Source organism: Tachyglossus aculeatus, chromosome 3 (genome assembly GCF_015852505.1).
Source record: "Tachyglossus aculeatus isolate mTacAcu1 chromosome 3, mTacAcu1.pri, whole genome shotgun sequence".
Taxonomy (NCBI): Eukaryota; Metazoa; Chordata; class Mammalia; order Monotremata; family Tachyglossidae; genus Tachyglossus; species Tachyglossus aculeatus.
In genome coordinates, this window is record NC_052068.1 from 49,097,052 (window position 1) to 49,109,396 (window position 12,345).

At 41.5% G+C, this 12,345-nt stretch overlaps 1 protein-coding gene across 2 annotated transcripts in view; it reads right to left on the reverse strand.

Annotated features, from left to right (window-relative positions):
- REEP3 (receptor accessory protein 3) overlaps positions 1–12,345 on the reverse strand; it is a 118,339-nt gene that overhangs the window by 23,035 nt on the left and 82,959 nt on the right. For both annotated transcript variants that reach the window (XM_038743530.1, XM_038743531.1), the window contains exon 5: positions 12,115–12,228. In XM_038743530.1, the coding sequence (XP_038599458.1) occupies positions 12,115–12,228 (114 nt within the window). The remainder of the gene's footprint in view (positions 1–12,114; positions 12,229–12,345) is intronic.

Consider the following 12,345-nt stretch of genomic DNA (forward strand, 5'->3'; position numbering starts at 1 on the left):
AGAGGCCCTTGAAACCCTTAGCTGCTCCCTCACTCCCCCACAACACAGAATACAACTGCTGTATTCTAGCTCTTTCTTAAACTGGCCCTGAAAATTAACTGTGCAGGTTCTCCTCCCCTAGGGTCATGCATTTCAATGCTGAACCTGAATGAGCAAAGCCTGCAGGCCCTAATTTTCTTATTAAGGATTGGATTTCCGATAAAGGTACTTCAGATAATCTCTTTAAAAGTAAGCCCACAGTGAGTGAGGACAGGATCCAAACACTGTGCCCCCAGAACTCAAACTCAAATATCGGGGCAAGATGATAAAAAATGGGGGCTTAGAACACACTCAGTTTATGGGCATTGAGGCTTTAGACTGTGAGCCCACTGTTGGGTAGGAACTGTCTCTATATGTTGCCAATTTGTACTTCCCAAGCGCTTAGTACAGTGCTCTGAACATAGTAAGCGCTCAATAAATACGATTGATGATGATTATAAGAGAGCTGTTCATGGTGGGATATGCTGGTCTCTGGTGAACTTGAGGGGCCATATGCCCACAAGGAGAGCAAAACAAACGTGACATGCAAGATGGAGGTTCCTGTGAATACGAGGGATGAGCTCCGGGTCTCCAGACTTCAGGCCCAAGAACCTACACAAAAGATCCCCATCCCCCCTGCCCTACCTCCTTCCCCTGCCCACAGCACTTGTATATATTTGTACAGATTTATGACTCTATTTATTTTGCTTGTACGTATTTACTATTCTATTTATTTTGTTAATGATGTGCATATAGCTTTAATTCTATTTGTTCTGATGATTTTGACACCTGTCTACATTTTTTGTTTTGTTGTCTGTCTCCCCCTTCTAGATTGTGTGCCCATTGTTGGGTAGGGACCTTCTCTATATGTTGCCGACTTGTACTTTCCGAGTGCTTAGTACAGTGCTCTGCACACAGTAAGTGCTCAATAAATACGATTGAAAGAATGAATGAATTGTCAGTGGTTTGCACAATCCCACTCAGCCTCTCCCCCCCCCACACTTTAAAAAAAAACAAAACAGTATTCACTAAGTGCTTATTAGGCAGTGTACTAAGTGCTAGAGTAGAAGCAGACCAATTGGGTTGGCCCCAGTCCATGACCCACATGAGGCTCACAGTCTTAATCCCCATTTTACAGTTGAGGTATCTGAGGCATGGACAAGTTAAGTGACGTGGCTCAAGGCCACAGAGCAGACAAGTGGGAGACCTGGGATTAGAACCTGGGTCCTTCTGACTCCTGGGCCTGTACTCTATCCACTAGGTCTTGCGGCTCCTCTTCTGTCCTTGGCCGATTGGAGATCCTGCTGAAGCACAGCACGCACTGAGTAGGTGGGTAAGGGTGCAGTACAGTTGGATTTGTAGCTCCAAGTTTCTTTATGGGCAGGACCAACCCACTTAGGGTCAAAGTGATGGCATCACTGCTAAAACACAGCAGGTGGCTATCAGACCCAAATATCCAACTATTTTTTGGGATTCCGCAGTGTCCACCCATCTCATGGAATGCTCTAGGTGATTATTCCATCAACTAGTCAATCATATTTACTGAGCGCTTACTGCAGGCAGAGCACTGTACTAAGTGCTTACTTTTCCAAGCGCTTAGTACAGTGCTCTGCACAAAGTGCTCAATAAATAAGAATGAATGAATGAACGAATGAATGGGAGAGCACAAAATACCAATAAACAGACACATTCCCTGCCCAAAATGAGCTTACAGTCGAGACGCAGAGCTCCAGTATGCATTCCCTTGCTTACAGACCTGGACTAGAACACAAGTCTCTTCGTTCCCACAGCCATACTCTCTTCCCCTTGGTCACCCACAAGGCTAGCTCAAACCACATGACGTCCCTTTGACTACCAGCATGGCTAGCACAAACCACATGACGTAGTCGCAGCTACTGGAAAGAAACGGCAGCCAACAAACCAGCCCAGCATGCATCAGTCAGGAGAGGATAGCTCTCCTTGAGCAGAGGCACTGGGAAAAATGAGATATCGAGAGGCAGTTTTGAAAACTGACAAGCCCTGCAAGGGGCAAAACAGCAGCATAATCAGGATCTACTGTTGCTTACAACCTGGAATGGATTGTTGATGAGGCATCCCTTTGTGCATGGCTCAAACTGGATATCACCGTTCATAGTGATGTCATTAAAAATGAATGCCACCTGCCATCACGGAGCCCACCCCACCCTGAGGAGCTCAGCCAGGTCCATGCTACCTCAACTCACTCACTGTGCCCTTCCTCTCTTAATAATGATAATAATAATGATAATGGCACTTGTTAAGTGCCTGCTATGTGCCAAGCACTATTTTAAACACTGGGGTAGATACAAGTTGATCAGGTTGTCCCTGTCCCACATAGGGATCACACTCTGATCCCCATTTTCCAGATGAGGTAACTGAGAGAAAAGAGAAGCAAAAAGATTCCTGTGATGACCTAGATTTTGATGAAGTAACAATGGATGCTATCTTTTGCTGGAGTAATAGATTTGGAAGTGTACAGGTGTAGAGCATGGGCCTGGGACTCAGAAGGTCATGGGTTCTAATCCCAGCTCTGCTTCATGTCTGCTGTGTGACCTTGAGCAAGTCACTTCACTTCTCTGTGCCTCAGTTACCTCATCTGTAAAATGCAGATTAAGACTGTGAGCCCCATACAGAACAGGGGCTGTGTCCAATCTGATAACCTTGTATCTACCCCAGCATTTAGTAAAGAGCACATAAGTAGCACTTAAATACCATAAAAAAGACTATGTGACAAAGTGACTGAGTGCTTTAAAGCCAATGATAAGGAGTTTCTATTTGGTATGGAGGTGGATGGGAAACCACTAGAGGCTCTTGAGGGGTGGGGAAACACGGACTGGACGGTTCTTTCAGAAAAATGATCTGGCAGCCGAGTGAAGTTGGGACTGGAGTGGGGAGATCCAGGAGGTAGAGAGGTCAGCATAGAGCTTGTTGCAATAGTCAAGGCAGGACAGGATAAGTGCTTGGATCAACATGGAAGCAGTTTGGATGGGGGAAGGAAGGACAGATTTTAGCAATGTTCTGAGTAAAGGCTAAATCAATCTGGAGACAGACTGAATATGTGGACTGAATGAGAGATGACTCAGGACAATGCCAAGGTAAGGGACCTGTGGGTTCTAAATCTCATTATATTTAAGTGGTCTTCTAAACAAATTTCAATCCTCTGAATACAGTAAGTGCTCAATAAATACTACTGATCAAATCAAAGGGAAAGATTCAGCAGATGCATAGGAACAAAAGGCAAACTATCGGGGGTTAGAATTATTGCCTGTCCAGTTCAGTGCCTTGTTTTTGACTGAGACAACAAAGAATGCTATAAAGAACAGTATAATGGTTGCCCTTCACCATAATCTTCTAATATTCCTATGTTTTCCTCTCTATTAACCACAGACCTAACAGATATCTATCTAGCTAAAATAACTTCTCCACCTATCATTTCTAACTTTTTCTCTAATTGTGGAGCTCTTGTCTATAAATTATCCAAACTTTTTCCAAACCTATTGACATTTTCTGGTTACATAGTTCCTTAAGGACTGTGAGCCCCACGAGGAGCAGGGATTGGGCACCCGACCTGATTATTTATAACAAGCACTTAAATACTACAGTTTTCATTATGATTATTATTACACAAATTCTTGTGATAACAAATTCCATATGCCTACAAACTCTTTATCAAAGAGTTTTTCTTTCTTCTTTAGGATCCGCCACTTCCAACCCACTAAAATAATTGTGGTATTTTTTAATCAATTAATTGTATTTATTGAGTGCTTATCATGTGCAGAACACTGTACTAAGTGCTTGAAAGAGTACAATATAAAAGAAATAGCAGATACGTTCTCTGCCCATAATGAGCTTACACTTGCTATGCGCCAAGCATTGTATTAAGAGCGGGGGTAGATATAGGGTAGTCAAGTTTGACATAGTCCCTGTCTGACATGGGGGCTGATGGTCTAGACTGTGAGCATGTTAGGTAGGGACCGTCTCTATATGTTGCTGACTTGTACTTCCCAAGCGCTTAGTACAGTGCTCTGCACACAGTAAGCACTCAATAAATATGAATGAATGAATGAATGAATGGTCTAAGTAGGAAGGAGAACGGATATTTAATCCCCATTTTACAGATGAGGAACCTGAGGCCTAGAGAAGCTAAGTGAAATGCCCAAGGTCACACAGGAAGCAAGTGGCAGAACTAATTAGAACCAAGGTCCTCTGGCTCCCAGATCTATGCTCTTTCCACTAAGTCACGGCTTTTTCTAAATAAAGCAAATGAGAATGCAAAAATATTTTTGTAATGACAGTTTTTGATGAAGTAACAATGGATGCTATTTTCTGCTGGAGTAATGGATTTGGAAAGTAACAATTGTGAATTTACCCTGTCCACACTAGGTAGCATTTTGTATGTTTCAAATATGTACCATGTAAACCTGAATCTTTCCAGAATGAGACTGAATCTTAAGATATTGTCAGTCAAAAGGTGTTCCTTCCCACAATCATCTTGTTGGCCCCTTCTGAACTTTCTCCAGCTCTATTATGCTCTTCCTAAAAGTGAGCAGAACTGCATTCCAGTTATTCCAATTATTCCACAATTTTATAAAATTTACCGTAGTTAAGCTACATCATTCTAGTACAGCGCTTTGCACACATAAGTGCTCAATAAGTACTTTTGACTGATAGACTCCTGATGGTGCTCAACTGGTGTCATATATTGGATGAAGGTTTTAAGGGACAGATGACAATGACACCAAGGAACCTTTCCTGACACATGACTGAGAGCCAGAATCAAATGATCATATAAATGTAGTCTGGACTATTTCTAGGTGCACTACTTTGAACTTGCTCACACTGAATCACAACTGACACTTTCCTTTCTGCTAACTCAGATTTAAGACTTCTTCTTGCAATTTATCTCCATCTACATGGTAGCTATTTTCTTGAGAGAGGTTCTTTTCATATTCAAACCTAGAGATATCGCTAAGTGGCCTCTTTCAGATCTTTTCCCCGCTTTTCTCCAGTTCCTTCCTCCTCCTTCCCCTTCTTCGGCTTGCCTATCTTTCCGAGCAGTAACTCAGGAGGTGATCTCCTGCCTCCTCTCAAAATCCAATCCCTCCACCTACACCTCCGACTCCATCCCTTCTCACCTAATCAAACACTTGCCCCTTCCATTCTCCCTTCCCTGAATACCATCTTCAAATGTTCACTCTCCAATGGCTTCTTCCCTACTGCTTTCAAACATGCTTACATATCCCCTATCATATAAAACCCTCCCTTGACCCCATGACTCCCTCCAGTTATGGCCCCATCTCCTCCCACTATTCTTCCCCAAATTCCTTGAGCAAGTTGTTTACACTCACTGTCTCTACTTCTTCTCCTTGACCACCTCTACTCTGGCTTCCACCCCTTCACTCAACTGAAACTGCCCTCTCAGAGGTCACCAATGATCTCCTTCTTGCCAAATCCAACAGCCTTTACTCCACTCTAATCCTCATCAACCTCTCAGCAACCTTCGACACTTGCTAATCACCCCTTTTTCCTGCAAACATTATCCAACTTGGGCTTTACAGACACTGTCATCTCCCGGTTCTTCTTATATCTATCTGGCCATTTTGGTGGGTTCCTCTTCTGCCTCATATACCCAAACTGTTGGGAGCCTCTCAGGGCTCAGTTCTGGGTCATCTTCTATTCTCCATCTACACCCACTCCCTTGGAGGACTCATTCACACCCATAGCTTCAATCACCATTTCCATACAGATGATTCCCAAATCTACATCTCCAGCCCTGAACTTTCTCCTTCTCCTCAGTCTTGTATTTCCCGAAACAGAACTTCTCATTTTCCCACTCAAACTTTGTCCTCCCCCCGCCTTTCCAATCACTGAAGATAACACCACCATCCTCCCTGTCTCACAAACCCATAACCTTGGCATTTTCCCCAACTCATCTCTCATTCAATCCACATACTCAGTGTCACCAAAGGCCACCAATGACATCCTGCTTGCCAAATCCAATGGCTCCTACTCTATCCTAATCCTCCTCAACCTCTCAGCTGCCTTCGACACTGTGGACCACCCCCTTCTCCTCAACACGCTATCCAACCTTGGCTTCACAGACTCCGTCCTCTCTTGGTTCTCCTCATCTCTCCGGCCGTTCTCTCTCGGTCTCCTTTGTGGGCTCCTCCTCCCCCTCCCATCTCCTTACTGTAGGGGTTCCTCAAGGGTCAGTTCTTGGTCCCCTTTTGTTCTCTATCTACACTCACTCCCTTGCTGAACTCATTCGCTCCCACGGCTTCAACTATAATCTCTATGCTGATGACACCCAAATCTATATCTCTGCCCCTGTTCTCTCTCCCTCCCTTCAGGCTCATGTCTCCTCCTGCCTTCAGGACATCTCCATCTGGATGCCTGCCCGCCATCTAAAATTCAATATTGAACTCCTTATCTTCCCTCCCAAACCCTGCCCTCTCCCTGACTTTCCCATCACTGTAGACAGCACTACCATCCTTCCCATCTCACAAGCCCGCAAACTTGGTATCATCCTCGACTCTGCTCTCTCGTTTACCCATCACATCCAATCTGTCACCAAAACCTGTCTGTCTCACCTCCGCAACATCACCAAGATCCGCCCTTTCCTCTCCATCCAAACTGCTACCCTGCTGGTTCAATCTCTCATCCTATCCTGACTGGATTACTGCATCAGCCTCCTCTCTGATCTCCCATCCTCCTGTCTCTCCCCACTTCAGTCTATACTTCACTCTGCTGCCTGGATCATCTTTGTGCAGAAACGCTCTGGGCATGTTACTCCCCTCTTCATAAATCTCCAGTGGCTACCAGTCAACCTACGCATCAGGCAAAACCTCCTCACTCTCAGTTTCAAGGCTCTCCATCACCTCGCCCCCTCCTATCTCACCTCCCTTCTTTCCTTCTACAGCTCAGCCTGCACCCTCTGCTCTTCTGCTCCTAACCTCCTCACTGTGCCTCGTTCTCACCTGTCCCGCCGTGTCCTCCCCCTGGCCTGGAATGCCCTCCCTCTGCACATCTGCCAAGCTAGCTCTCTTCCTCCCTTCAAAGCCCTACTGAGAGCTCACCTCCTCCAGGAGGCCTTCCCAGACCTAGCCACCCCCTTCCGCTCCCCCTTCCCACACCCCAGCCCTACCTCCTTCCCTGCCCCATAGCACCTGTATATATGTTTGTAAAAGATTTATTACTCTAGTTATTTTACTTGTATATATTTACTATTCTATTTATTTTATTTTGTTAACGATGTGCACCTAGCTTTACTTCTATTTATTCTGATGACGACACCTGTTCACATGTTTTGTTTTGTTGTCTGTCTCCCCCTCCTAGAGTGTGAGCCCGTTGTTGGGTAGGGACTGTCTCTATATGTTGCCAACTTGTACTTCCCAAGTGCTTAGTACAGTGCTCTGCACACAGTAAGCGCTCAATAAATACAATTGAATGAATGAATGAATGAATGTCAGTTAAACTTCACATCACTGAAATCCACCCCTTCCTTTCCATCCAAAATGCTACCATGTTAATTCAAGCACTTATCCTAGTCCTCCTTGATTACTGCATCAGCCTCCTTGCTAATCTCCCTGCCTCCTGTCTCTCCCCACTTCAATCTGTATTTCATTCTGCTGCCCCCAAAAAACATTCAGTCCATGTTTCCCCACTCCTCAAAAACCTCCAGCAGTTGCTCATCTACCTCCACATCAAACCCCTTACCATTGGCTTTAAAACATTAAATCACTTTAGCCCCTCTGATTTCCTACTACAACTAACCTGCACACTTGGCTCATCTGGCCAAGCACATCTGAGCGTGGCTCAGTGGAAAGAGCCCGGGCTTTGGAGTCAGAGGTCATGGGTTCAAATCCCGGCTCCACCACTTGTCAGCTGTGTGACTTTGGGCAAGTCACTTAACTTCTCTGGACCTCACTTCCCTCATCTGTAAAATGGGGATGAAGACTGTGAGCCCCCCGTGGGACAATCTTATCACTTTGTAACCTCCCCAGCGCTTAGAACAGTGCTTTCCACATAGTAAGTGCTGAATAAATGCTATCATTATTATTATTATTATCTATGTCAATGTTCTCACTTACCTTGCCACTGACCCCTTGACCACTTCCTACCTCTGGCCTGGAACTCCCTCTGCTTCAAATCTGATAGATGATCACTCTCCCCATCTTCACAGCATTATTTAAAGCACATTTCCAAGATTAACTACTCCTTTCCTCTTCTCCATCACCCCTGCACTTGGATTTGTACACAGCACTTATGTGCATTTCCATAATTTATTTATTTACATTAATGTCTGTCTCCCTCTCTATAATGTGAGCTCCTTGTAGGCAGGGAAACTGTCTACCAACACTGTTAAATGGTACCCTCCCAAGTGCTTAGTAAAATGCTCTGCACACAGTAAGTGCTCAATAAATATGATTAATTTACTGATTGATGTTTTATGTTAATAACAAATATAGGCCAGCTTTAAACCCTGGGTAACTGCAGTACTTATTATTCCACTTAGAAAAGTGGCAATAATAACCTACCCTTTGATCTTCTTTCTTTTGGCTGGCTTTCTAATTGACACAAAGATAAGCTTTAATCTCATGATTATTCAGTTTTTTTTTTAATCTCATAGGCATGGGAATCTATCAACAGATCTTTGGAAGACCCAAATGTATCATTCCCACTAGTTCCTCCCTATCTACATGCTTACTAACCCTTTCAAAGAATTCCAGTAGATTGGCAAAGCATGCTATCACTTAGAGGAACCAGAAGGTTAATTTTTCCCAAGTTTTCATTGATCCAACTTGATCAGAGATCTTACAGGATTCAAAAGGAAGGTTCGTTAGACTACAGTTGCCAAGATTTATTGAAGCTCTTCTGATAGGTGAGAGTTACAAAGATGAGCTGCTAGTTCTTAAGTACACTGCCATTTATAAAATAGGTTACACATTCTCATCAGGAATTACCACAAACTGATTCAGTTTCTCTGCCTTGTCTATTATGAAAAACAATTTGGGTGTGAGAAGTTCACTACCATTAATCTTGCTCAGGTCAGATAAAAGAGAAGTAGCGTGGCTTAGTGGAAAGAGCATGGGCTTGGGAGACAGAGGTCATGGGTTCTGATCCCAGCTCCGCCACTTCTCAGCTGTGTGACTTGGGGCAAGTCACTTCACTTCTCTGTGCCTCAGTTACCACAACTGTAAAATGGAGATTAAGACTGTGAACCCCAAGTGGGACAATCTGATAACCTTGTATCTATCCCAGAGTTTAGAACAGTGCTTGGCACATTGTAAGCACTTAACAAATATTATTATTATTATTATTATTATTATTATTATTATTATTATTATCAAACACCCTCAGAAGGCCTTTCTCTGCAATTCCTGGTCCCGTGAACCTTAAATACCTGAGAGCTGAGACAGTTTGGCCTGGTCTCTTTTTCCTATTGGGATCTTGGCTTAATTCTTTGCTACTGTGCTTGCCTTTGCCCATCACTCAGTGGCATTTATTGGGCGGGGGATGTGTCAGCTAATTCTGTTGTATTGTACTCTCCCAAGTGCTTAGTACAGTGCTCTGTATGTAGTAAGTGCTCAATAAATGCCACTGATTGATTGATTGAGGGCACACTGTGTGCAGAGCACAATACCAAAGCGTTTGGGAGAGTACAGAAGAGTTGGTAGTGTCTTTCCCTGCTTACAGTGAGCTTAGTCTACAGGCCTTTTAATAGGCCTCCCTGCTTGATAAGTGTTTCTTTAACAAACTTGTGCAATTGGCAATGTCCAAGATTCAAAATTGCATTCATTTTTAATAACTCAGAAGAGGTAAAATATTCCTTGATATATGGACAAAAGAAATATGATGCTTATAAATATGGCAGGCAGCACATGGGAAAATAGGCCCTTCAACTCCATAAACTGTTGTCAACTCCTGCAGAACATGTTGTGGAGCTCTTATTTCTGCAGCACTGGGGAATCACACTAGGCAACTATAGAGCTTGGAGTCCTTACTGCTGGGCATGGCTGACACATTTTTTTATATTTGAAATACATGAAAAACAGAGAAATTAAAGAAATCTCAACCTGAATATTGAGTTCTTGATGTAAAGTTATATATTAAAACAAAATGAGATGCATCTCATTTTACCTTTTTCCCTATATTTATTTCATATTCATTTTACACCTTAGGGCATGAATTTTCACTTTTGAGATATCTGCAATGCCTATGATACATTACACTATTCATAATAAATACAAATCTTTTCAAGCTTTTTTGGAAAAGGAAAGAGAAGCATCAATGACATGAAGTTTCATAGTATGTGCCATCACTAGCATCTTTTCAGTGAAGCTACCTTACTTGATACCATGAGTGAGAAGGAGTTCAGTTACTCACTCAGATCATTAAGGGTATATTTATTTTTCCTCATATCCTAGTACCCTGAAAAAGTTAACACTTCCAAAAATGATCAATTTATTCCTCCTTATAGGTAGAGTCAAGGTAAAACATTCAAGGCAACAAAGTGTAGACAGTAACTGTCAAGACAGGAAAATCTTTCCAGTTTCTTTTTAGATGAACCACATTACAAAAATATATCTCTCCTCCTAACTCACTTCAGTATTAAATTGATACATACTTTCTTCGGGAGAAAAAGGAAGAAAAAGAAAACCTATGGTGCTCCTTTACTTTTAAATCCTTCCATATTTAAATCTATCTTGTAGCCTCAATTTCCCCCCTCAGTTCGCGTGCATTTCTATTTTCATACTTTTCCTTATGTGCTTCCCTAACACACCTGTCAAATGTGCACTCTCCATTATATACCCCCACAACTTTACTGTTTTTTTATCCTTCAGAAATTCTCCTCCATCAATTCTAAGCACAATTATGTTTATTCCAATTAATTTAATATCCTGACTCCAATGCCTGTCATCATAACAACACTCCCATTTAATTTCAATCAAATGGTAGCTTTACTTAAATCATTCCAAATAAACTGTGGGTGGGGGGTTGGAATTAATTCTACATAAACTAAAAAGTGTAAACTTTTTTTAAAAAAGTATTCTCACATGAATAACTGCATATAAAATGTCTTATACTTGCCATTTTAAAAAATAGTTTTTCAAATAGCTAAATTATTCAAGTATAATTTCTTTAAACGTGATAGTTGCCATTGCAAACATTTCTACTAGGCCACACATTTGATTAACACTTTTAAATACACAGCTCAATAAATGGTAACAGGGCCAAAGGATATTTCATTATCTAAAATGAAAGACCCATAATTTCATTGGCTCATCTTACCACTAAGCACAAACACTTTTTAAAAAGAGAAAAAATATTCTCATTCTATTATTGCTTTTTTTTTTACCAGCTGTCTCATCTTTTCATTGTCTTTGTTTCATAGGGCATTTGTATGGATGAAAGTGTATGAAAGAATCTGGGCAGTTCAATTAATTTAGTGGCTAGCAATTTAAGAAGTTAATAATTATTGAAAGTGATTATTAATCCGACACTCACATCACACGTAAAAATCAAAAGGCTAGGATAAAAGTTTCACATAGTGCATTAATTTAACATATGGTTTTGCAAAGCACAAAAAAATATAATGAGCAATTCATTTAATGAAATCTCAACATGTAACTGTGGTATTTCATGCCTTATTTTACATATTCAGTTACCTCATATTGATTGAAGGAGAACAGCAGGTCAGAAATCCTACCAGACAGTGGGATATTACCCCCAAAAGAGAGGAATAGCATAGACAGAGAAAGAAAGAAAGGTCATCTTCACTTAAGGACATGTAAAAAGCTAATCTCATATTGTGAAATTCTGAATAATTATGCCAAATTAGAATTTTCAATTATTTATAATATATACATCTTATTTAACTTTCATGTGAAGCTAAGAGCTAATTTTTACAATATTGGTTGGTATAAAGACACAAATGATTAGTCTTTTAAGGCCATAATCTATTTTCAATCATTTCATCACTATATAAATTAGATCACTCTCCTACCAAAGTGAAACCTAGAAAATATTTCTTATTGTCTCAAATTTTCAACTCTCATAATAAAAATGAAAATTTACCTTTACTGCTGCAGTCACTGCAGCAGTAGCTGCTAAATTTAAACTCTGCCGTCCAAAGTTCACCATAGTCTCATATCCTCGTTCTTTGGCTTGGACAATATAATCATCAATCTCCTAAAAAAACCCACAAAAAACCAAAACAACAATAATTTGACTCTAAAACAGTAAATCAGGTCTCAGAAGCCAGGTATTTGTTTGACTTACCAGTGCTTCTTCATTAGCATTAATTTA